This window comes from Manihot esculenta, chromosome 17 (assembly GCF_001659605.2).
Source record: "Manihot esculenta cultivar AM560-2 chromosome 17, M.esculenta_v8, whole genome shotgun sequence".
NCBI classification, from domain to species: domain Eukaryota; kingdom Viridiplantae; phylum Streptophyta; class Magnoliopsida; order Malpighiales; family Euphorbiaceae; genus Manihot; species Manihot esculenta.
Window position 1 is genome coordinate 30,490,438 of NC_035177.2, and position 25,319 is coordinate 30,515,756.

At 33.8% G+C, this 25,319-nt stretch overlaps 4 protein-coding genes across 5 annotated transcripts; 2 read left to right on the forward strand and 2 right to left on the reverse strand.

The window, feature by feature from the left end:
• The first annotated feature begins 3,980 nt into the window (after positions 1-3,980).
• On the forward strand, positions 3,981-7,132 carry LOC110605232 (4-hydroxy-3-methylbut-2-enyl diphosphate reductase, chloroplastic). Its single transcript, XM_021743649.2, has 10 exons — positions 3,981-4,317; positions 4,453-4,649; positions 4,966-5,145; positions 5,250-5,381; positions 5,538-5,612; positions 5,703-5,808; positions 5,898-5,992; positions 6,349-6,534; positions 6,631-6,717; positions 6,914-7,132. The coding sequence occupies exons 1-10, from the start codon at positions 4,053-4,055 to the stop codon at positions 6,977-6,979; spliced, it is 1,389 nt and encodes a 462-aa protein (XP_021599341.1). The 5' UTR covers positions 3,981-4,052; the 3' UTR covers positions 6,980-7,132.
• Positions 7,133-8,431: 1,299 nt separating this feature from the next.
• On the reverse strand, positions 8,432-10,682 carry LOC110605234 (protein DETOXIFICATION 33). The gene is made up of 7 exons (XM_043952453.1): positions 10,255-10,682; positions 9,609-10,150; positions 9,447-9,533; positions 9,317-9,373; positions 8,993-9,231; positions 8,703-8,908; positions 8,432-8,539 (listed from the first exon to the last, which is right to left on the reverse strand). The coding sequence occupies exons 1-7, from the start codon at positions 10,525-10,527 to the stop codon at positions 8,432-8,434; spliced, it is 1,512 nt and encodes a 503-aa protein (XP_043808388.1). The 5' UTR covers positions 10,528-10,682.
• Positions 10,683-11,350: 668 nt separating this feature from the next.
• On the forward strand, positions 11,351-20,600 carry LOC122722255 (4-hydroxy-3-methylbut-2-enyl diphosphate reductase, chloroplastic-like). Its single transcript, XM_043952454.1, has 10 exons — positions 11,351-11,500; positions 12,305-12,484; positions 12,589-12,720; positions 12,876-12,950; positions 13,041-13,146; positions 13,237-13,331; positions 19,785-19,811; positions 19,843-20,004; positions 20,099-20,185; positions 20,382-20,600. The coding sequence occupies exons 1-10, from the start codon at positions 11,351-11,353 to the stop codon at positions 20,445-20,447; spliced, it is 1,080 nt and encodes a 359-aa protein (XP_043808389.1). The 3' UTR covers positions 20,448-20,600.
• Positions 20,601-21,594: 994 nt separating this feature from the next.
• On the reverse strand, positions 21,595-24,181 carry LOC110605231 (protein DETOXIFICATION 33). 2 transcript variants are annotated; one of them, XM_021743648.2, is made up of 7 exons: positions 23,731-24,181; positions 23,064-23,605; positions 22,902-22,988; positions 22,772-22,828; positions 22,448-22,686; positions 22,158-22,363; positions 21,595-21,976 (listed from the first exon to the last, which is right to left on the reverse strand). In XM_021743648.2, the coding sequence occupies exons 1-7, from the start codon at positions 24,001-24,003 to the stop codon at positions 21,893-21,895; spliced, it is 1,488 nt and encodes a 495-aa protein (XP_021599340.1). In that variant the 5' UTR covers positions 24,004-24,181; the 3' UTR covers positions 21,595-21,892. The 2 variants fall into 2 exon arrangements, with proteins under 2 accessions (XP_021599340.1, XP_043808254.1); XM_043952319.1 differs by having other exon boundaries at positions 23,064-23,601; positions 23,731-23,848.
• Between the last annotated feature and the right edge of the window lie 1,138 nt (positions 24,182-25,319).

Consider the following 25,319-nt stretch of genomic DNA (forward strand, 5'->3'; position numbering starts at 1 on the left):
ATATAATTTCCACATTATAATCAGTCAAGCTGGCGCAGTTCATTATTCACTCTTGGTGTCTCCCAATCTTTAGGATTATTTAGGATTTCTATGAGCTTGCAACTTTTGACCGGACATTTTCTTTAAAAATAATTTTTTAAAATAAAAAATAAAAAAATTTTTATTTCAAATAAAAAAAATTAATTAAATTAAAATTTTATAAAATTCTTGATATCAATCCCTTTCATCTTAGCCTAATTCATAGTCTCTACAAAAATACTTAACTCATAATATAACTCAACCTTAATAAAAAATATTACCGAAAATCGACTATTGATCTATCGCTATCAATACCAATCTTTTAGCCATCGCTAGTAAAAAAATTACCAAAGAAACTGATTATTCATATAAACACAAGATAGATAAAAAATCATAGAGTAAAGAGTAAGCTGAAGTTTTTGAATTTATTGTTTCGTTTCTGTTTAGTATTTTATGAAAAGGCTGCCGAAAAGGGAAGAGTGTGAGAAAGGGGAAGGGCGTCTTTTTTTCATTTTGCCTTTTCCAATTTTTTCTTTGTTAGTTTTGAGTATCATTTGAATTCTGTTTCGTTTTTTTTATCTATCGAGTGGGAACGACTTGCATGTTAGATTTTTAAGTTTTGTTGTACTCTCTTATTAAAAGTGATGGCCACTCTGCCACAATGAAGAGTTTTGAATGTGTATTGTTTTTTTTGGTTTTGCTATGATTTTGTTAGATGTGTGCTTCCATTACAGGGATATGATTATTTGATAGGAATTTACTTATGTCATTGGGAGGTTACTATTGATATTGGATGTAGTATATTCAAGTAGATCTTCCTTCATACATAATCAATATATCCTAGGCTACAAGAGAAAGAAAGCTAAGCTATGCCCATCCCTTTCTGTTAGTTCAATTGCTTAGTCTAAAAATAGTGTTGTGACAGAGTTTCTTGATTGGTAAGATTTCATTTTCAGCTATGATAGTTTAGCAATTCTGAAGAACTCTAGTCTTGTGTGCGTGGCTGTGCATTTAGAATCGGTAAATTCTCAAATGATAAGATGCGGTTGTGGCACATGGTTCGTGTTTCTAGTTTAATAAAGTTAGGTATCATCCAATTGAATGATTGATTTTTTTTATTTGATTAATTAAGCTGTTTATTTGGGATGATTTAGATTTTTTTACTCTATTTATATCGCTACTGTACATATAACCTATATAAATTATGTTAATGTATATTATTTGTGCATGTTAGAAAAGAAAAAAGAGATTAGGTTAATTTTACTAAAAATTTTAATTTATTTAATTATTTAAATTAAGAGGAATTATACTGACGGTTAATAATTGTTAAAGAACGATCAACAACGTTTTTGATCTGCAATGGTCAAATCAATCTACTAACTAGAAACTAAGAAACAACAGTTAGTAGTTGTGTGAGGTGTTGATCTTATACTAAAACTGAGAGAGTTTTGCTAGAACGTTTGGAAATTTTAATTTAATTGATTTTTTAAAAAAATTTTTATGTAATGAAAATTACAATAAAAATTTAAATATTTAATTTAAAAATTCATTGAAAATTTATTATAATGATATAACTGTTGAGAATTATTAAGAAAGTTTTTTATAGATATTTTTTCCAAAGAAAAAAAATATATATATATATATATTAAATCTGTTGACATTAGATGAGAAGCAGTAAAAATATATACTAATCTGTTTCAGCGTATTAAGAAAATTTATATTTTTTAATAGTTAAGATTAATATATAAATTAATTAATAAAATTTTAAAAACAAAAATATTTTAATATATTTTTTTAAATTAAAAATTAATCAATTACTTTTTCTCTACAATAAAAATTAAATAAAAATTTTATTTTTTAAAAGAATTAAATTTTAATTAATTATTTATGCAAATTCTTTCGTGACAACACTACTTACTAAAATCTACTTCATAATTAAATTACCCTTTTATATAAGATATATTTAACATAAATATAATTTTATATAAAAATAAATAGAATAATTATTAAATTTGAATATTTATATTAAAATTTATATAAAAATTAGTTAAAATAACGTGTAAATATTCAATTTAATAAATTTTTATGTTAATCTTTTAAAAGTCTGCCTATTTTATTCCATGTGCAATCGAGGTCTTTGACTTTCACTTGGTTGATATATATCTTTAATGCTAAATTAAGTATTTAGTAAATTTTTTTTATATTTTGATAAGAGGTGAGGTTGGGTATTAAATTCAAAACCTGTAAAATTCAATTAGATTCGCTTGTTTTCCGAATTAAATCTATGAATCCATCAATTAAGTAAGAAATCTCACCAATCACCATTAATTAATTAAAATTTTAATATTAAAAGATTAAATAAATTATAATAATTAATTTATATATTATTATATATAAAAAATAAATAATAATTTAAAAATAATTATGCACTCACAAAATTAATCTATTCATATATATATCCGAATAAATCTAAAAATTTTTATATTCTGGGCTTCAATTTTTAACTTTCATTTTTTAAAAGAATAATTTAAAAATAATTACAAAAATAAAGACCGACCGAATAACATGATCAATGAAAAATGGGTAAACTGTAATTTAGTCCCTCTGGTTTAGTGAAATACAACCTTTCGTCCCTCTGTTTTAAAAAACCTTCAATTTAGTCACTGTGATTTTTAAAAACTATGCCATTGGTCCCTCTCGTTAGATTTTCAGTTAAATCACTGTTAATTTTAGTTAAAAAGACTAAAATACCCATTCTCTCTCCTTCCTCTTCCTCTTCCTCTTCTTCTTCTTCTCCTTCTCCTTCCCGATCTCCTTCTTCTTCTTCTTCTTCTTCTTCTTCTTCTTCTTCTTCTTCTTCTTCTTCTTCTTCTTCTTCTTCTTCTCGATCTCCTCCTCCTTCTTCTTCTTCCTCTTCCTCTTCTTCTTCTTCTTTCTTCTTCTTCTTCTTCTTCTTCTTCTTCTTCTTCTTCTTCTTCACTTTTCCGATGATGATGTGGTCAGTTTGCTAGTAAGGGATCTTTATCCGAATACCAGTAGAAAAAAATGAAAATTGCAAAGAACCCTCGAGAAAAATCCCAATTTTCGAGCCTTTACCATCAGGGTAATGCTAAAAAGCGCCTGCAAAGAATGGGTATTAGCATTACACAAAAATGAAAAGAAGAAATTAAGGAAGAAATTGAATAATTACTAATCAAAGAACTGAAAAATAAGGGCGATAGAAAATAAGAAGCTTATAATGATAAGCAAAAAGAGGTACCTAGAAATCAGAAAAACAGTAAGAGAAAATGAGTTTCTCTGAGGAGGAGAAGCTCACATCATTGCTGTGTGGCGTGCGACTGTTCGTGTTTTGGATTTGTCAGCAGCAGAAGCAGCGTCCTCGCGAGACAGAGTACTCGCAATCGCAGTCTCGCAGAGTACTCACAATCCATTTATTTCAGTATGTAATCAGTAGTTAGCCAAATTTTTAAATTTTTAAGAAGAAGATCGGGAAGAAGATCGGGAAGGAGAAGAAGAAGAAGAAAATCGGGAAGGAAAAGAAGAAGAAGAGGAAGAGGAAGGAGAGAGAATGAGTATTTTAGTCTTTTAATTAAAATTAATGGTGATTTAACTGAAAATCTAACGGTAGGGACCAATTGTATAGTTTTTAAAAATCACAGTGACTAAATTGAAGGTTTTTTAAAACAGAGGGACGAAAGGTTATATTTCACTAAATCAGAGGGACTACGTTACAGTTTACCCATGAAAAATTATACTGAAGGGAGCAGCCACCCAACAACCACGTGACTCACTTGACTCGGTCGGTTTTTTTTTTTTTAACGGCAATACAGTCCGATGTGACCCTCGTGGGAGAAACGACAACGTTTCACTATGACGTTTCCAACTTTTATTTTATTTTCTAAAATTGTTAAAAAAATGTGGAACACGCGATTATATTATTTATTTATTCCCAATATGAATTCGGAAAACGTCGGTCCACCACCACAGCTTCTGCAGCTTTGCTCCACACTTTCATTTTCCTCTCTGTCTCTGCCATGGCTATCTCTCTGCAATTCTGCCGCGTGTCTCTCCATACCGACCTCTTCTCCCGTGACAGTCTTGCTCCTCTTAATCGCCGGAAGTCTCTATCTGTTCGATGCGCCGCTGCTGGCGATGAGTCCTCTTCTGGTTCTGTCTCCATGGAATCCGAATTTGACGCTAAGGTTTTTAGGCATAACTTGACGCGAAGTAAGAATTACAATCGGAGAGGTTTTGGACATAAGGAAGAGACTCTCGAGCTTATGAACCAAGAGTATACCAGTGCGTTTCTTTTTTCTTTAAATGAATTTCATGTTTATTGAGGAGTTCTGTAGTTGTTGTTCTTCTTCTACTTTTCTTTTTTTTTTTTTTTAATTGGACTTACATGAATTTCTTTGTTTGTATGAGATATTTCAGGTGATATCATAAAGACTTTGAAGGAGAATGGAAATCAGTACACGTGGGGAAATGTTACCGTTAAACTGGCAGAAGCTTATGGGTTTTGCTGGGGGGTTGAGCGGGCTGTCCAGATTGCTTATGAAGCCAGGAAACAGTTCCCTGATGAGAAAATTTGGATTACCAATGAGATTATTCACAACCCAACTGTTAATAAGGTCCATATATATTCCTCCATGTTTGTCTAATTGTCTTGTGTTATTAAGTTTGGAAATTGCTCCTTAAGTTGTGATCTAGTGATGGCATAATGATACTATGTAGTCACGGTAGTGGTAGTCCTGAATTGGACTTGGGATCTCGATGGTAGGACGTGACAAGATTATAATTTACCCTCTGAAAGTTTGATTTTATGATTTCAAGGTAGACGAATTTTTTATTTCTCAACTGGTATTTTAAGGCTCGTGAAGAAATTGGTTAAGATGAGCGAATTTTGAATAGATGTATTTGTTTGCCATCTTTTGTTCTCCATGGCAGCGTTTAGAAGAGATGGATGTCCAAAATATTCCTGTTGGCGAAGGGAAGAAACACTTTGAAGTTGTGGACAGTGGTGATGTTGTGATTTTGCCTGCTTTTGGGGCTGCAGTGGAGGAGATGTTAACTTTGAGCAACAAAAATGTGCAAATTGTTGATACAACTTGCCCTTGGGTATCTAAGGTATCTTTATGAGCGGCTTTTAGCTGTTACAATAACTTATTGCTTGTAAATCTTTTATCTTTCCTTTGACATGCTATGTTGGTGCCCCTTAAAATTGTCTGAAGGTTTGGAATATGGTTGAAAAGCACAAGAGGGGAGACTACACTTCAATCATTCATGGTAAGTATGCTCATGAGGAAACCATAGCTACTGCCTCTTTTGCTGGAAAGTATATCATTGTGAAGAATATGGAAGAGGTATGTCCTAAGGGCTAAAAGGGCCTTTTTATATTTCAAAATTTTGTGGTGCTTGTGAGCTTTTCTTTTTTTAATTTTTTTTATTTATGTCAAGCTTAGATGAAAGTTGTCAATGATGCATATTCTTTGGTTCTAAGAAGCTCTTAATTTCTACAGGCAACATATGTGTGTGATTACATTCTTGGTGGTCAACTCAATGGATCTAGCTCCACAAAAGAAGCATTTCTAGAGGTAAAGCTATAGATTCATATTAACTCTTAAGGCTTAACTAAGCATTTTCTTATCCGGAATTTTACAAGATAAATGTTGCCTTGCATGTAGAAATTTAAATATGCAGTTTCTAAGGGATTTGATCCGGATGTTGACCTGGATAAGGTTGGTATTGCAAATCAAACTACAATGCTTAAGGGAGAAACAGAAGAGATTGGTAAGTATAAGTTACAATATGCTGTTCCAATTTTACTCTGAGAGATTTCTGTTTATTTTCTAAAACTATGTATATTTTTTCCTTTGCAGGAAAATTGGCGGAGAAGACCATGATGCGCAAATATGGAGTGGAAAATGTTAATGACCACTTCATTAGCTTTAACACAATTTGTGATGCTACTCAAGTAATTCTCCTCTATTATCATGGTTTTGCATGTAGTTTTCATAAGAGTTGTGGGAAAACATTATTTTAAAGAAAATTCAACATCCTTTCATGGCCCCTTTTATTTTTAATTTATACAAAACGCAAAATGGCAGATATCTTTTCCTTTAAAAAGAAATCCAAAATTCAAACAAGTTAGTTACCTCACCTTGCTCCACTCAAAGGGATAGAAGACAAAAATGGATGACCAATGATAGCCTTTAATCCTGCACATGCACGTATTCATACTGATCCAATTTGCAAATTAGCTAGAATGAAGTTGCTTGACTGCTAGTTTATATATTTTCTGCTAACACAACGCTTATTTGCTATTTGCAGGAGCGACAAGATGCTATGTATAAGTTGGTGGAGGAGAAGTTGGATCTTATTTTAGTAGTTGGTGGGTGGAACTCGAGCAACACCTCCCATCTACAAGAAATTGCTGAGCATTATGGAATTCCTTCATACTGGATTGACAGTGAACAGAGGATTGGTCCAGGAAACAGAATAGCTTATAAGTTGAATGTGAGTATAAATGCTTGTATTTGCTGTTCTTAAGCCAAGCTTTTGTTTTCCATTTTTATCTCATTGATTTTTTCCTTTTCAAATTTACTTTAATAGCACGGGGAGTTGGTCGAGAAAGAGAACTTCCTACCAGAAGGTCCCATTACAATTGGTGTAACATCTGGTGCCTCTACTCCTGACAAGGTAATTCACTTATTTATGTGTATAGCTCTTGTCTTTATTTCTGGGTAATATGCTGCAACTATAGATGGCTTGCCCTGCCTAAAGTATCTGCTTTTGTTTAAATTTCTTGCATCTGCATCCTCAAGACATATACAGTGTTTGTTTGAGTTTACAGGTGAACTAACTTTATGTTGCGTAATAATTCAACATTAATTAGGTTGTTGAAGATGTCCTTGTGAAGGTATTTGACATCAAGCGTGAAGAAGCCTTGCAAGTAGCATAACTGTAGCTTGTGCATCCATCAACAATGGCAGTATACTGTATAACTGTGTGTATCATTAACAAGAAAAGGCTTAGCAAGATCTCTGATATAGCCTTCCATGTACTCAAAATCATAATGTTGGTAATATAGAGATTGTAGGTTTAAGATTTGCAATTAGTGGTTGCATAATTTGACAGAAAAGAATTCTAAAATCATACACAAGCCTGCACTGCACATATTTCACTCGGATTAGTATAAGAGAGAATTGCAAGTCCAAAGAGGCCTTCTTCCATTTGTTTTCTTTTTCCCCTTAAAATTTCTTTTGCTTGAAGCTCATAACAAAGACTCGTTAAGAAAAGCTGTTGAACTCAGCCCAGGATCACTTATTCATCCAACTAAATCGTAACGGTCCGATATAAATTGTCTGTAAATCCAACAATGGAGGAATCACCTTCGTTGGAGCTGATGCATGATGAAGTACATCATTGTTTGTTCATGGAAAAAAGGTTCAACTCGCTCTATGAACGTTTAGTCAAATTTAAATGAGAAATTATTTTTTTTAAACTTTTTGTGGAAATTAACAATTAACATTTCAGTTGAGTTTAGATTAGTTTTGTCTTAATTTAATAAAAAAATATACTTCCAATATAAGGATATTATTTTTGTATTTTTATATTTTTAGGAATTATTATGTTCAAATAAATTAAAAATTGAAAAATTCAAGACAAGAAACCCACGAAAAATCTCCTACGGCCACATTCTTTTTCAAAATCAAATGCTAAATCCCCCATAAAGTTCATGATATCTTTAATGATATCTTTAATAATGATATCTTTATTTTCTCATAATTTTTGTAAACCCTTTTTTTGTTATTTTAAAATTATTATCTAATTTCTTTTTTTTATACTATAATAATATATATATAAATCGACTATTATAATTTTATTTTTTTAAAAAAAAACTTTTAAAATATTTTTTGATATTTAATAAAATTTAATATTTTTAATATAAGTATAATAAAATAGTTAATAAAAAAATATCTTTCTTAATATGTGTGAAAAAATAAAATAGACAAAAAATTACATGACCGAGAAAGCATTAAATAAAGTGATCGAAAAGTTTGATTTTACACAAAAATGTTCGGATGATGTGATTTAGTGATGAGGATTTAGTGATGAGGATTTAATAGTTAATTTGAATAAAATTCAAGACTTTGATAGTAATTTATCCTTGTTATAACACAGACGGCTCAATATGAAACTTGAGAATCTCAGCTATATTGCAAACATCACCATATTCATATTTAGGTTCAGCTGCCAGAAAATGCAAAATAGGACAAGGAAAAAAAAATGTATAAAAAAAGAGGCAGCTTTGATGACCCCCTTTTGTTGTATACCCAAGTAGAAAATCAATCTGTATAAACTGCAACTTGATATTGATTTGATCAAGTTTCTTCCCACCATGAATTCATCACTAGTTCATGTTTTCTTCAAATGAACTTTGCCGAGGTTCCACAGAGGCAGAGCCACCCCAAGTTCTGATGCGCTCTTCTGCTTTCAAAGCCTGCATTATCATGTAATTCTGTTAATTCCGCAACAGATGATTTGAAATACTATCAAGAATTTAGTTTCTTGTGGGTGCTGTTAAATTCTTACGATTGATGAGTGCGTGTTTGCGTCTAGTATTGTGTGTTTGTTTAGATAATCTCTAATGTCTATTGTCCAGGAAAGAATTGTAGACTTACTTCTTTCTTCCAGTTAGCACGCAGAAAGACAAAAATCAGAACGATTATTTGAAGCAGACAACCAGCCAACATTCCTGACCATATGCCCTTAACACCTAGATCAAATTTGTAGCCAAGAACAGCACCTATGGGAAGTCCTATGATGTAATAACACCCAACATTGATGAATGCAACTGAGAACTGCCACCCTGCACCCACTGCAACCCCTGCAGATGTCAAAACAAAAACTTTTTAGTCACTTCACAGGAGAAAAGACTGGTGGATACTGGAGATTTTTCAGTTGCAATTACCATGAAGCACAGGTTGGATGCTGTTGAGGAAGATTGTTGCTGCCAAAAAGTAACCAAGCTTTGATGCCTCCTTCATCACTGCTGGTTTATCAGTGAACACCTTTGGGAAATCATTCTTGGTTACCAGAACCAAAGCTGTGAATACAACTCCAGTGATTGTTGAAGTTAAAAGAGTCACCACCACTGGGAATTTTGCTGCTTTAGGATTCCCAGCTCCAAGCTCATTTGACACTCGCACGCTGCAAGCAAATCAAGTTGATTCAAAATCCCCAAAACAAGATTTCTATGTTGGATTGAGCCTGTTCCAGGATTGAAGCAACTGACCTTAGTGCTGCATTGAAACCAAGAGCAATCATCAGAGTCCACCGCTGCAGGTTCATGCTGCAAAAACATGAGATGATCAGTAGAAATAACTAGATTAATATGATAGATAAGAACAGAACAGAACTCTTACCAGATGGAAACAGCATCTACTGCAATTGCTGGATTGTGTAACCTTCCCACCATGAAAATTACTGCTGTAACGTACCATAGCTCCAAGCTGGCATGAGCAAGAAGAGAAGAAAAATGAAACCCTGAACATGGATTTTGCAAAAAATACAATTTGAACACTAACCATAACATCACAGCCGACGCAAGTGAGAGTTTCAGAAAACTGGATATTGATTTTAAAGCTGACCAAGAAAAACCAGTCCAAGCTTCAGGGAAACAACCACAGAATACATAAACAATCTGACCCAAAACCACAAGCCACCATGAAATGTTCCCTGCGACGGCAGCACCAACTAGCCCGTGATCCAGCTTCGTGACAAGCACCCAATTCAACAACACATGAATTGCAAGGGCTGCTATGGAAATGATCGTCATAATCCATACTCTGCTCTGAGCTTGGAGAAACTTCTGTATTGGGAAATTTAAGGCATATGCAAACAATTGAGGAATTACCCATATCGAGTATTTCCCAGCAAGCTTTGAAATGCCTTTGTCTTGATGAAGTAGTTGAAGTATTGGCGAAGCAAAAACGTAAAAAGGTGCTAAAAACAATGCTGTGATCCCAGTAATGATCCATGATCTTTGCATATAGATCCCAAGCATGTTGAGTTGTCCAGCGCCGACAGCTTGTCCACACAGTGCCTCGAGGGCACTTCCCATCCCTAGCTAATACGCAAATCACAGCACAAGTAATTGCAGAAACTTAGACAGTAGGCCAAATTGAGAAAAGGGTAATTGAGATATGATTAAAAAGGCTGCAGATTACTTACCATCACACCATAAACAAAGCCTTCAATTACATTCTGAACAATGGAAACAGCAGCCAGCTCTACTTCTCCCAAATGGCCAACAAATGCAGAAGTGACGAATCCAATAGAGAATTGAGCTACTGCTGTCAACATAGCTGGTGCTGCTATTTCCCAAATCTTCTTTGATTCATCCCAGCTTTTTTTCACCATTTTTTTCTTACCCATAACTCCATTAATCACCTGCATCTCTATTCCAAGGCTCTTTTCTTGAACTGAATCATCTTTTTCCTCCATTAGAATAGCCGTTTCTGTTCCCCTTCTTCACCAATTACCATGTGAGAGGAATAAAAACAACCTGGAATCTTGGAAGAAGACTAGACAAGAAAGATTTACAGGTTGTATCAGAGGATTAAGGAAAGAGAACTGTTTTATGAACAGAAGTAAGAAGCTGAAATATTTTCATACTTCACATGTTTTCTTCTTGATGTTATTTATATGGACAAACTGCTGTTCATTTACCTATGGAAAACTTACTATTTAGTTTATACAATAGAGAAAAATTTATTAATTGATTTTCATATGTGATATTTAAAAAAATTTATTAACAGATTTTTTCATTAATTTTAACAGTCAAATATTATAAAAAAAAAATTAAAATGTCATTGGTACATAGAGATAATTTAATAGACTTTTACAAATTTAAAAAATGAATTAATAAATTTTTAAAATTATAAGGGTTAAATCACTAAAATTAATAAAAAAATTAATTAATAGAGTTATTAAAATTTTATGAACGTTTCAATATATTTTTTCAAAAGCTTAACTACTAAGTTTTCTATAATATTGAGCTCAACAACAAATTCACCAATCTTTAATTTCATGTTTGCCAGCTAACTCTTTTTCCTCTATTCAGCTGACATTTTTGACTACTTGTTGCATATGTTTGTATGCTGCTTTGAACATTTGATTTCATGGAGGTAGGTTGGTTCATTACCCTCTGAAAGTTTATGAGCTCGTGAATTATTAAAAGAATTAGAATGAGGTGAAATTAAATATGATGGCCTCCTTAACTATAAAGGTTTTTTTGCTAAGGAGCTCCGTCATTCAATACTCTAAAATGACAAGAACGTTTGAGGCTATTAATCGATTCATGTGCTTTTTTCTGTTAGCGTGGTTGGTAAAGTTAGGTATGGAAGAGGTTCGAGCATGTCTCGAAAGGTACAAATGGATCACTAAAGAACACTCATTTGTCATCTTTCTATATTCGGTATGAATTGATTGCAGTCTTAGAGTAGATTATTCTTTTTTAAAAATTATTAATTAATATCCAAATCAAATTCATATTTATTAAAATAATTGAATTTCATCGATTTATTTGATTATATCTGAACCAAACTTTTTCTTTTTTATTCAAATTTTACCATATCTGAAAATTAAAAAAAAAATGTAAAATTGAAAACTACATCACTTACCCTTTATTTCATTTGGCATGAGTTATTTTGTAAAAAAAAATAATTTAAATAAATTATTATAAAATTATACAAAATTTTAATTTTTTTTAAAATAAAAATTTTAAAAATTAAAAAATTTTATTTTAAATAAAATAATTATTAAAAAAATTAATTGAATTGAATTTTTATTAAATAAAATATTTAATTTTGAAGAGAGAATTAAAATAAATTTATTAGTTAAAAATAATATATATTTTCAAAATATTTTTCATTTAAAATATTTTATGTAAAAGCCTTTTTCATAAAGATATTTTTTAAGAAAATAATGTATTTTTCATTATTTAATTATAATGTTAAAAAATAAATATTATTAATAAATTTATATGTAGTGATATTAAAAAAAAAAAATTCTCAAATTCTCAAAGTTGGACTTGGGATCTCGATGGTAGGACGTGACAAGATTATAATTTACCCTCTGAAAGTTTGATTTTATGATTTCAAGGTAGACGAATTTTTTATTTCTCAACTGGAATTTTAATGCTCGTGAAGAAATTGGTTAAGATGAGCGAAGTTTGAATAGATGTATTTGTTAGTGAAAGCTCTTTTGTTCTCCATGGCAGCGTTTAGAAGAGATGGATGTCCAAAATATTCCTGTTGGCGAAGGGAAGAAACACTTTGAAGTTGTGGACAGTGGTGATGTTGTGATTTTGCCTGCTTTTGGGGCTGCAGTGGAGGAGATGTTAACTTTGAGCAACAAAAATGTGCAAATTGTCGATACAACTTGCCCTTGGGTATCTAAGGTATCTTTATGAGCGGCTTTTAGCTGTTACAATAACTTATTGCTTGTAAATCTTTTATCTTTCCTTTGACATGCGTTGTTGGTGCCCCTTAAAATTGTCTGAAGGTTTGGAATATGGTTGAAAAGCACAAGAGGGGAGACTACACTTCAATCATTCATGGTAAGTATGCTCATGAGGAAACCATAGCTACTGCCTCTTTTGCTGGAAAGTATATCATTGTGAAGAACATGGAAGAGGTATGTCCTAAGGGCTAAAAGGGCCCTTTTATATTTCAAAATTTTGTGGTGCTTGTGAGCTTTTCTTTTTTAAATTTTTTTATTTATGTCAAGCGTAGATGAAAGTTGTCAATGATGCATATTCTTTGGTTCTAAGAAGCTCTTAATTTCTACAGGCAACATATGTGTGTGATTACATTCTTGGTGGTCAACTCAATGGATCTAGCTCCACAAAAGAAGCATTTCTAGAGGTAAAGCTATAGATTCATATTAACTCCTAAGGCTTAACTAAGTATTTTCTTCTCCGGAATTTTACAAGATAAATGTTGCCTTGCATGTAGAAATTTAAATATGCAGTTTCTAAGGGATTTGATCCGGATGTTGACCTGGATAAGGTTGGTATTGCAAATCAAACTACAATGCTTAAGGGAGAAACAGAAGAGATTGGTAAGTATAAGTTACAATATGTTGTTCCAATTTTACTCTGAGAGATTTCTGTTTATTTTCTAAAACTACGTATATTTTTTTCCCTTGCAGGAAAATTGGAGGAGAAGACCATGATGCGCAAATATGGAGTGGAAAATGTTAATGACCACTTCATTAGCTTTAACACAATTTGTGATGCTACTCAAGTAATTCTCCTCTATTATCATGGTTTTGCATGTAGTCTTCATGAGAGTTGTGGGAAAACATTATTTGAAAGAAAATTCAACATCCTTTCATGGCCCCTTTTATTTTTAATTTATACAAAACGTAAAATGGCAGATTTCTTTTCCTTTAAAAAAAATCCAAAATTCAAACAAGTTAGTTACCTCACCTTCCACACATTGAACCTCGCCTTGCTCCACTCAAAGGGATAGAAGACAAAAATGGATGACCAATGATAGCCTTTAATTCTGCACATGCACGTATTCATATTGATCCAATTTGCAAATTAGCTAGAATGAAGTTGCTTGACTGTAGTTTATACATTTTGATAGGCGGTTGTCGAAGCCGTAAAAAATAAACCTATTAAACAATCAACAATTAACTTGTAGATAGTGGCAATAGGGTCGAACCACAGAGATTTGACACCAAATATTTTCCTAATAATGACTAGGGCAAGTAAATAGCAAATAAATTAAAAAGAGGGGGGTTTTGTTTTGAAGATGTATTAAATCTAAAAAGCAAGAGAAAACAATAATTTAAAAGATAAGAATATCAATGGGAGAAAAGCTCTAGTTGAAGTATGGATCTATTTCAGATTGTTTAGAATTGATCATTGATTATTTTGATACTCCTATTTATTTCAATAAATTAGTTTAGGATGTGGAAGACGCTTCTCACAATCCAAATTCCTCATTAGTTCTAGTATGATTAGGAAACGTTCGCTAATCAAATACTAGTTAACTAGTTGCCAAGGAACGTCCTTGGAGCATTTTAGCATCGAACAACTGTTAACTGCATTAAGACTTAGACGAACCTAATTCTAACCTTGCCAACCGCGTGGTCAAGTTTAGATTATGCAACTTGATTATATATGTGTTTAAATAATCTAAGCAATTACGGACTTAAATCATTCAAACAATTATCACTCAAGCAATTAGAACCAAAAGGCCTTAATTGAATCTAAAAGCAAAGCAATAATGATGGAAAGATCAAATTGCATAAATATTGAAAACAAATAAGAGTTTAACAATTGAGTATTAAATCTCTCAATTCATCACAATCTGAATTTTCCAACTTCAACTAGAAAGGAATGAATTTAGCCACTCATGGTGGACTAAATCACAAAAGAAAAGAGAAAAGAAGAAAGGAAGAAGCTGCTGAATTTCTGGCGAAGTGCTGAAGATGAGATGCTCCTGAGATGATGTAGATGCTGCCCTTTTATAGCTGGAGTTTTTCCAATTCCAATTTGATTAGGGTTTTGAAGTCCCAAGTTGATTTGGTCTTCTTTGTAGTCTTTGATTCCTCCTTGGATTTTGTGTTTGATTGAGAATGAAACTCTCTAAGTGAAGGGCGTGGCTCTTGGGACTGATCTGATGGTGTTTGAAATGGATTTGGACTTCTCCAAATTAAAATCTGATTTTCTGCACTTTTCCCGCTTCTGCTGTATTTTCTGCTGTCAAAGTGATTGGGGTAGTGATTTGGGCAGATCGCTTGGTCTATCTGCCCCGATCGCTTTTTGTGAGTCTGTCCAGTTTCAGTTTTTTGTCTCTGCGAGTGATTTGGCCAGTCTCTGCGAGTGATTTGGGCAAATTGCTGGCCCAATCACTTCTCTGCGTGTTGGCTCCGGGCTTCTGTTTCTGCGGGTGATTTGGCTAAGTCATTGACCCAATCAGTCTCCTGTGAGGTAGTTCAGGTTTCTGCTTTAGCTTGATCAGTGCAGTGATTTGGGCAAATCACTGACCCAATCACTTTTCTGTCATTTTCTGCACTTTTTCTCAGGTATCTGCTTTAGCTTGATCTGGGCAGTGATTTGGGCAAATCACTGACCCAATCACTTTTCTGTCATTTTTCTGCACTTTTTCTCTAGTTTTCCAATTTCTCCCTTTTCTGTAAAAGCAAGGTAAAATCCATAAATTAAGCTAAAAAATATGTAAATAAACAATAATAAAGATAATAAAAATGTGGCTAAATTATGCTTGATCAAATACCCCCACACCTAACCTTTTGTTTGTCCTCAAGCAATAAATAACTTAGTCAATCAAGCTCATTTTTCTTTTGAGCCTAAGTGCCACTTAATCAGCCCCCCCTAGACTCCTATATTGAAGTATCACAGTATAGAGTACATGCACCAAGGTTGTTTCTTCTTTTCCTTGTTTCCCCTCACCTACCACGGTCAAGAAAAATGTTTTTGATTCAATCATGCTTATTCTCTTTGTATGAGCTCAATGCAACTTCTAAGAGTGACTTGCCCTTCTTTGAGCGTTTTATTTTATTTTATCCAGCAGCACTTTTTATTCTTGCCTGAAAAAGTCACTAACCTTTTTATGCGAAGGTGCATATTGGTGATACCCACCCCCGGTTACTCAGTCAGTCACTTGTTCAAGTAGCTACTAGCTCTTTTCATAGCTTATTTGGCCATTGGAACAGGTTTATGACTTGTGCTTTGTGCTGGTTTTTTCTTTTTCTTTTCTTTTCATAACAGTTTGGGTAAGTCAACTCATAGGGGGTTACACTAACTTTTTATTTGCATGTATTTATATTTTTATTTCCCTTGACCACAGCAAATTTAAGGATTCAATTCAAGAAAAGAACTCCCTAAGTGAAGGTAACATACTGTGAATGATTCAATTTAGGCTTCAAGGGGTGGAAAATCAATGGGGTCATGAGATAGAAAACTCTTTTAACCTTGTTATCTATGCTGAGTAGAGCAAAAGCTAAAACAAAATCAGTGCGTGTGTGCATGTGTGCAAAAGTGAATATGTGTGTGAAGCAAAAAAATTTTGTGAAAAAGGGTAAAAAGTAAAAAGATGGGTAAAACTATGCAAAAAGGGACAAAAAAGATAGTAAAAAGATAGAGCAAAATATTCCCCAGTACTGCCACACCTAGCCTAGGCATTGTCCTCAATGCAAAACATATAAAGGAAGAGAAGAGAGAAAGGGACTTCCTGGCCTGGGGGTGATTTGGTCAGTGATTTGGGCAAATCACTGGCCAAATCACTGTCTGTCATGGTGGTGGGGCAGAAAATGGTCCACCAGCAGCTGCAGCATGCTTTCCATGTGCTGCATCCTGTCTTCGATTCTGGTGAGATGAGCCTCCACTGAATGGTCTTGAGGTGCCTTTTATGTCCTCCAAGGTCCACCCAATTGCTTTCTTGTGTTTCCTCAACACCTCTAGGAGCTTTTCTTCTTCTTGTGGGCTGAGCTGATTGGAAATTATAACTGGAAGTGTGTTTCCAGCTCCCAAGTAGACATATTTGAGGTGTTCTGGTAGGGGCTTCAGATCTGGTGCATTTGTTGTCTTATCTGCAAATTGTTGCTGGTTGACTGATTTGGGCAGTGATTTGGGCAAATCACTGCCCCAATCCGTTTGTCCCAGTGATTTAGGCAAGTCAGGCTCTGCTTGGTCTGGTGATTTGGGCAGTGATTTGGGCAAATCACTGCTGGGCAGCTCAGTCTGCCTAGCGATTGGGTCAGTGATTTGGGCAGATCGACTGCCCTGATCACTTTCTGGCAGATTTTCTTCCATGGCCCGTTTTTGCAATTTTTCAGCCCTATGGTCTTGCAACTCTTTTCCACTCCTCAATGTGATGGCACTAGCATTTTGCCTTGGATTTATCCCAGTTTGAGAAGGTAGCTTTCCTTGTGATTCAAGCTTACTCAAGGATGAAGCCATTTGTCCCACTTGTTGCTTCTTTGCTGGCTGTTCAGGAGCTATTTCAGTGGTGTATGTTGCTGGTTCAGCAAGTGCAACAACTTCTGGTTCAGTTGTGTCAATTTCTGAGGTTGCTGGTGTTTGGACAGCAACAAGGGATGCAATGGTGGCAGATTCAGCACTTGCTGATTTTTGGACAGCAGGTTCAGCAATTGCTGATGTAATTGTGGAATTTTCAGCAGGTGGACAACAACTGCTGTCTCTATTTGTAGTAGGTTGGACAGGCAGATTTCCAACTTGAATTTCAGCTTCTTCACGTGCAACAGGGGGTTCTGCCATTGCTGGATTTTCTGCAGTAATCTGGAACTTAGTTTCTGGTTCAATTTTGGCAGTGGCAGGCGTGGCAGTGGGTGAATTTTCTGGTGCAGAAAATTCTGCAGCAGGTGCAGCAGATTCAACAGCTCGGTCCGTTTCTTGGGAACCTTCGTCATCGTCCCATAGATCTTGAAGCTCTTCCTCTCTTCTTAATATGTGCGCATTCATTGAGTTGACCGCTTGATCCACTTGCTGTTGGAGAATTTTCCCAGAAATTTTCAATTTCCTCACCATCTCTTCAAGTTCCATATTGAAGTTTTGAGGTGTTGCTTGGGCTTGATAGTTTTGGTAATAGTTAGCCCTTGCATAGTCATAATTCGAGTGGTCCCTCCAACATGGATTGTAGGTATCAAGGTAGGGATCATGTCTTGGCTGGCTATTGAATCCTCCAAAGGCATGTGCTTGCTGGTAATCCTCATAAAGTGTAGGACATCGATCAGTTGGGTGTCCTACATATGTGCAAATCCCACATGGTCTGATTCGCTGAGGTTGTTGAACTTGTTGAGCTTGACCTATACCATAATTTCTCACAATAGAGGTTAGTTCAGAAATTTGAGAAGAGAGAAAAGACATACTTACCGTAGCCATGCTTGTAAGGTCTTGGCAGTGCGTTCAATTTCAGAATCATAAAGAAGAGCTTCTTTACGATCAGCCTTGGTCATAAAAGGAAAATACGTTAGTTAGATCAAATCCCAGGCAACGGCGCCAATTTTTGATAGGCGGTTGTCGAAGCTGTAAAAAATAAACCTATTAAACAATCAACAATTAACTTGTAGATAGTGGCAATAGGGTCGAACCACAGGGATTTGACACCAAATATCTTCCTAATAATGACTAGGGCAAGTAAATAGCAAATAAATTAAAAAGAGGGGGGTTTTGTTTTGAAGATGTATTAAATCTAAAAAGCAAGAGAAAGCAATAATTTAAAAGATAAGAATATCAATGGGAGAAAAGCTCTAGTTGAAGTATGGATCTATTTCAGATTGTTTAGAATTGATCATTGATTATTTTGATACTCCTATTTATTTCAATAAATTAGTTTAGGATGTGGAAGACGCTTCTCACAATCCAAATTCCTCCTTAGTTCTAGTATGATTAGGAAACGTTCGCTAATCAAACACTAGTTAACTAGTTGCCAAGGAACGTCCTTGGGGCATTTTAGCATCGAACAACTGTTAACTGCATTAAGACTTAGACGAACCTAATTCTAACCTTGCCAACCGCGTGGTCAAGTTTAGATTATGCAACTTGATTATATATGTGTTTAAATAATCTAAGCAATTACAGACTTAAATCATTCAAACAATTATCACTCAAGCAATTAGAACCAAAAGGCCTTAATTGAATCTAAAAGCAAAGCAATAATGATGGAAAGATCAAATTGCATAAATATTGAAAACAAATAAGAGTTTAACAATTGAGTATTAAATCTCTCAATTCATCACAATATGAATTTTCCAACTTCAACTAGAAAGGAATGAATTTAGCCACTCATGGTGGACTAAATCACAAAAGAAAAGAGAAAAGAAGAAAGGAAGAAGCTGCTGAATTTCTGGCGAAGTGCTGAAGATGAGATGCTCCTGAGATGATGTAGATGCTGCCCTTTTATAGCTGGAGTTTTTCCAATTCCAATTTGATTAGGGTTTTGAAGTCCCAAGTTGATTTGGTCTTCTTTGTAGTCTTTGATTCCTCCTTGGATTTTGTGTTTGATTGAGAATAGAACTCTCTAAGTGAAGGGCATGGCTCTTGGGACTGATCTGGTGGTGTTTGAAATGGATTTGGACTTCTCCAAATTAAAATCTGATTTTCTGCACTTTTCCCGCTTCTGCTGTATTTTCTGCTGTCAAAGTGATTGGGGCAGTGATTTGGGCAGATCGCTTGGTCTATTTGCCCCGATCGCTTTCTGTGAGTCTGTCCAGTTTCAGTTTTTTGTCTTTGCGAGTGATTTGGCTAGTCTCTGCGAGTGATTTGGGCAAATTGCTGGCCCAATCACTTCTCTGCGTGTTGGCTCCGGGCTTCTGTTTCTGCGGGTGATTTGGCCAAGTCATTGACCCAATCAGTCTCCTTTGAGGTAGTTCAAGTTTCTGTTTTAGCTTGATCAGGGCAGTGATTTGGGCAAATCACTGACCCAATCACTTTTCTGTCATTTTCTGCACTTTTTCTCAGGTTTCTGCTTTAGCTTGATCTGGGCAGTGATTTGGGGCAAATCACTGACCCAATCACTTTTCTGTCATTTTTCTGCACTTTTTCTCTAGTTTTCCAATTTCTCCATTTTCTGTAAAAGCAAGGTAAAATTCATAAATTAAGCTAAAAAATATGTAAATAAACAATAATAAAGATAATAAAAATGTGGCTAAATTATGCTTGATCACATTTTCTGCTAACACAACCCTTATTTGCCTATTTGCAGGAGCGACAAGATGCCATGTATAAGTTGGTGGAGGAGAAGTTGGATCTTATTTTAGTAGTTGGTGGAGGAGAAGTTGGATCTTATTTTAGTAGTTGGCGGGTGGAACTCGAGCAACACCTCCCATCTCCAAGAAATTGCTGAGCATCATGGAATTCCTTCATACTGGATTGACAGTGAACAGAGGATTGGTCCAGGAAACAGAATAGCTTATAAGTTGAATGTGAGTATAAATGCTTGTACTTGCAGTTCTTAAGGCAGCTTTTGTTTTCCATTTTTATCTCATTGATTTTTTCTTTTCAAATTTACTTTTATAGCACGGGGAGTTGGTCGAGAAAGAGAACTTCCTACCAGAAGGTCCCATTACAATTGGTGTAACATCTGGTGCCTCTACTCCTGACAAGGTAATTCACTTAATTATGTGTATAGCTCTTTTCTTTATTTCTGGGTAATATGCTGCAACTATAGATGGCTTGCCCTCCCTAAAGCATCTGTTTTTGTTTAAATTTCTTGCATCTGCATCCTCAAGACATACACAGTGTTTGTTTGAGTTTACAGGTGAACTAACTTTATGTTGTGTAATAATTCAACATTAATTAGGTTGTTGAAGATGTCCTTGTGAAGGTATTTGACATCAAGCGTGAAGAAGCCTTGCAAGTAGCATAACTGTAGCTTGTGCATCCATCAACAATGGCAGTATACTGTAGAACTGTGTGTATCATTAACAAGAAAAGGCTTAGCAAGATCTCTGATATAGCCTTCCATGTACTCAAAATCATAATGTTGGTAATATAGAGATTGTGGGTTTAAGATTTGCAATTAGCGGTTGCATAATTTGACAGAAAAGAATTCTAAAATCATACACAAGCCTGCACTGCACATATTTCACTCGGATTAGTATAAGAGAGAATTGCAAGTCCAAAGAGGCCTTCTTCCATTTGTTTTCTTTTTCCCCTTAAAATTTCTTTTGCTTGAAGCTCATAACAAAGACTCGTTAAGAAAAGCTGTTGAACTCAGCCCAGGATTACTTATTATTCATCCAACTAAATCGTAACGGTCCGATATAAATTGTCTGTAAATCCAACAATGGAGGAATCACCTTCGTTGGAGCTGATGCATGATGTACATCATTGTTTGTTCATGGAAAAAAGGTTCAACTCGCTCTATGAACGTTTAGTCAAATTTAAATGAGAAATTTTTTTTTGAACTTTTTGTGGAAATTAACAATTAACATTTCAGTTGAGTTTAGATTAGTTTTGTCTTAATAGAAAAATATACTTCCAATATAAGGATATTATTTTTGTATTTTTATATTTTTAGGAATTATTATGTTCAAATAAATTAAAAATTGAAAAATTCAAGACAAGAAACCCACGAAAATCTCCTACGGCCACATTCTTTTTCAAAATCAAATGTTAAATCCCCCATAAAGTTCATGATATCTTTAATGATATCTTTAATAATGATATCTTTATTTTCTCATAATTTTTGTAAACTTTTTTTTAGTTATTTTAAAATTATTATCTAATTTTTTTATATTATAATAATATATAAATCGATTATTATAATTTTATTTTATTTTATTTTATTTTATTTTATTTTATAAAAAATTCTTAAAATATCTCTTGATATTTAATAAAATTTAATATTTTTAATATGAATATAATAGAAAAGTTAATAAAAAAAATATCTTTTTTAATATGTGTGAAAAAATAAAATAGACAAAAAATTACATCACTGAGGAAGCATTAAATAGAATGATTGAAAAGTTTGATTTTACACAATAATGTTCGAATGATGTGATTTAGTGATAAGGACTTAATAGTTAATTTGAATAAAATTCAAGGATTTGATAGTAATTTATCCTTGTTATAACACAGACGGCTGAATATGAAACTTGAGAATCTCAGCTATATTGCAAACATCACCATATTCATATTTAGGTTCAGCTGCTAGAAAATGCAAAACAGGACTGAAGGAAAAAAAAATGTATAAAAAAAGAGGCAGCTTTGATGACCCCCTTTTGTTGTATACCCAAGTAGAAAATCAATCTGTATAAACTGCAACTTGATATTGATTTGATCAAGTTTCTTCCCACCATGAATTCATCACTAGTTCATGTTTTCTTCAAATGAACTTTGCCGAGGTTCCACAGAGCCACCCCAAGTTCTGATGCGCTCTTCTGCTTTCAAAGCCTGCATTATCATGTAATTCTGTTAATTCCGCAACAGATGATTTGAAATACTATCAAGAATTTAGTTTCTTGTGGGTGCTGTTAAATTCTTACGATTGGTGAGTGCGTGTTTGCGTCTAGTATTGTGTGTTTGTTTAGATAATCTCTAATATCTATTGTCCAGGAAAGAATTGTAGACTTACTTCTTTCTTCCAGTTAGCACGCAGAAAGACAAAAATCAGAATGATTATTTGAAGCAGACAACCAGCCAACATTCCTGACCATATGCCCTTAACACCTAGATCAAATTTGTAGCCAAGAACAGCACCTATGGGAAGTCCTATGATGTAATAACACCCAACATTGATGAATGCAACTAAGAACTGCCACCCTGCACCCACTGCAACCCCTGCAGATGTCAAAACAAAAACTTTTTAGTCACTTCACAGGAGAAAAGACTGGTGGATACTGGAGATTTTTCGGTTGCAATTACCATGGAGCACAGGTTGGATGCTGTTGAGGAAGATTGTTGCTGCCAAAAAGTAACCAAGCTTTGATGCCTCCTTTATCACTGCTGCTTTACCAGTGAACACCTTTGGGAAATCATTCTTGGTTACCAGAACCAAAGCTGTGAATACAACTCCACTGATTGTTGAAGTTAAAAGAGTCACCACCACTGAGAATTTTGCTGCTTTAGGATTCCCAGCTCCTAGCTCATTTGACACTCGCACGCTGCAAGCAAATCAAGTTGATTCAAAATCCCCAAAACAAGATTTCTAAGTTGGATTGAGCCTGTTCCAGGATTGAAGCAACTGACCTTATTGCTGCATTGAAACCAAGAGCAATCATCAGAGTCCACAGCTGCAGGTTCATGCTGCAAAAACATGAGATGATCAGTAGAAATAGCTAGATTAATATGATAGATAAGAACAGAACAGAACTCTTACCAGATGGAAACAGCATCTACTGCAATTTCTGGATTGTGTAACCATCCCACCATGAGGATTACTGCTGTAAAATACCATAGCTCCAAGCTGGCATGAACAAGAAGAGAAGAAAAATGAAACCCTGAACATGGATTTTGCAAAAAATACAATTTGAACACTAACCATAACATCACAGCCGACGCAAGTGAGAGTTTCAGAAAACTGGATATTGATTTTAAAGCTGACCAAGAAAAACCAGTCCAGGCTTCAGGGAAACAACCACAGACTACATAAATAATCTGACCCAAAACCACAAGCCACCATGAAATGTTCCCTGCGACGGCAGCACCAACTAGCCCGTGATCCAGCTTCGTGACAAGCACCCAATTCAACAACACATGAATTGCAAGCGCTGCTATGGAAATGATCGTCATAATCCATACTCTGCTCTGAGCTTGGAGAAACTTCTGTATTGGGAAATTTAAGGCATATGCAAACAATTGAGGAATTACCCATATCGAGTATCTCCCAGCAAGCTTTGAAATGCCTTTGTCTTGATGAAGTAGTTGAAGTATTGGCGAAGCAAAAACGTAAAAAGGTGCTAAAAACAATGCTGTGATCCCAGTAATGATCCATGATCTTTGCATATAGATTCCAAGCATGTTGAGTTGTCCAGCGCCGACAGCTTGTCCACACAGTGTCTCGAGGGCACTTCCCATCCCTAGCTAATACAGTTAGATTCATGCAGATAGAGCAAATCACAGCATAAGTGATTGCAGAAACTTAGACAGTAGGCCAAATTGAGAAAAGGGTAATTGAGATATGATTAAAAAGGCTGCAAATTACTTACCATCACACCATAAACAAAGCCTTCAATTACATTCTGAACAATGGAAACAGCAGCCAGCTCTACTTCTCCCAAATGGCCAACAAATGCAGAAGTGACGAATCCAATAGAGAATTGAGCTACTGCTGTCAACAGAGCTGGTGCTGCTATTTCCCACATCTTCTTTGATTCATCCCAGCTTTTTTTCACCATCTTTTTCTTACCCATAACTCCATTAATCACCTGCATCTCTATTCCAAATCTCTTTTCTTGAACTGAATCATCTTTTTCCTCCATTAGAATAGCCGTTTCTGTTCCCCTTCTTCACCAATTACCATGTGAGAGGAACAAAAACAACCTGGAATCTTGGAAGAAGATTAGACAAGAAAGATTTACAGGTTGTATCAGAGGATTAAGGAAAGAGAAATGTTTTATGAACAGAAGTAAGAAGCTGAAATATTTTCATGATCCTACTTCACATGTTTTCTTCTTGATGTTATTTATATGGATCCAGTTGTATGACTGTTCATTTAGCCATGGTAAACTTACTATTTAGTTTATAAGATACAGATAAATTCACTAATTAGTTTTCAATATTTAAAAAATTTATTAATAAATTTTTTTATTAATTTTAACGGTTAAATATTATAAAAAAAATTTATAAAAAATAAATTAGTAAACTTTTACGAATCAATTAATAAATTTTTTAAATTATAAAGAATAAATTCCTAAAATTAATAGAAAAATTATTTAGTATACTTATTAAAATTTTTATTTTATTTATTTTATAAGTCAAATCTGACTTTGTGATGAAAGCAAATAACAATAAACTTTTTGGTAGTATTAAATAAGTTTTCAAAACTGTAGAGGGCTGGAAAATCTCAATCAAATCCAACAACCACTAATAATAATAATAATAAATTAACAATTTTGAGATTAGATTTATAATTATTAAATTAAATATTTATATCGAGATTTAAAATTTTATTATATTTATTTTAATTAAAATTTTAATATAATTTTTAATGATTGAAGGTAATTTCATGTTAAACATTAAAAAACAAGTTAGAAAGTAGAAAATAGATGTCAAATTTGATTTGTTTAGCATTTAAGAAAATTTGAAGGGTCAAAGTTTGATCACCAACAAGAACACATGCTATGTCAAAATAAGCTTTAAATTGAGAAAGTGTAGTCTTCTGCCACCAACTCTCTTTATTTAAGGGGAAGTGGGACTCTTATCTCATTCGCCTAATTATATTTCCTTACCAAACACTAACCCTCAAGAATTTTTAATTTATTTTTTTTTTATAAATTTTTTATTTAAAATAAAAAAAAAATTTAAAATTTTTTAACTTAAAAATTTCTCATTCATATATATGAAATTATAAATAATTTTATAAAAATTTATTTAAATTTTTTTCTTATAAAATCATTCATACCGTATAAAAAAAATGATTAAAAACCAAAATCAAATATGAATGAATAGATAAAAAAAACCAAGATAGTGAAGTCACGTAAATGGACTTAGGTTCAAATAGTAAGTCATAAATTTTTAATTTTATTATAAATATGTCAAAATTATGTGACTGTGATGGTGACTTAGGTTTTGTATA

Bases quoted from the DNA above. Each gene is read 5' to 3' on its own strand.
- LOC110605232 (XM_021743649.2), top strand. From the start codon at position 4,053: ATGGCTATCTCTCTGCAATTCTGCCGCGTGTCTCTCCATACCGACCTC. The intron at 4,650-4,965 runs GTCCATATATAT...TCTCCATGGCAG, and splicing joins ACAACCCAACTGTTAATAAG to CGTTTAGAAGAGATGGATGT. The intron at 5,993-6,348 runs GTAATTCTCCTC...TGCTATTTGCAG, and splicing joins CAATTTGTGATGCTACTCAA to GAGCGACAAGATGCTATGTA.
- LOC110605234 (XM_043952453.1), bottom strand. From the start codon at position 10,527: ATGGAGGAAAAAGATGATTCAGTTCAAGAAAAGAGCCTTGGAATAGAG. The intron at 9,534-9,608 runs GTTAGTGTTCAA...TGCTCATGCCAG, and splicing joins GCGTCGGCTGTGATGTTATG to CTTGGAGCTATGGTACGTTA. The intron at 9,374-9,446 runs GTAAGAGTTCTG...ATGTTTTTGCAG, and splicing joins GTAGATGCTGTTTCCATCTG to CATGAACCTGCAGCGGTGGA.
- LOC122722255 (XM_043952454.1), top strand. From the start codon at position 11,351: ATGACAAGAACGTTTGAGGCTATTAATCGATTCATGTGCTTTTTTCTG. The intron at 11,501-12,304 runs GTATGAATTGAT...TCTCCATGGCAG, and splicing joins TTGTCATCTTTCTATATTCG to CGTTTAGAAGAGATGGATGT. The intron at 12,951-13,040 runs GTAAAGCTATAG...CCTTGCATGTAG, and splicing joins CAAAAGAAGCATTTCTAGAG to AAATTTAAATATGCAGTTTC.
- LOC110605231 (XM_021743648.2), bottom strand. From the start codon at position 24,003: ATGGAGGAAAAAGATGATTCAGTTCAAGAAAAGAGATTTGGAATAGAG. The intron at 22,989-23,063 runs GTTAGTGTTCAA...TGTTCATGCCAG, and splicing joins GCGTCGGCTGTGATGTTATG to CTTGGAGCTATGGTATTTTA. The intron at 21,977-22,157 runs GTAAGTCTACAA...ATGATAATGCAG, and splicing joins GTGCTAACTGGAAGAAAGAA to GCTTTGAAAGCAGAAGAGCG.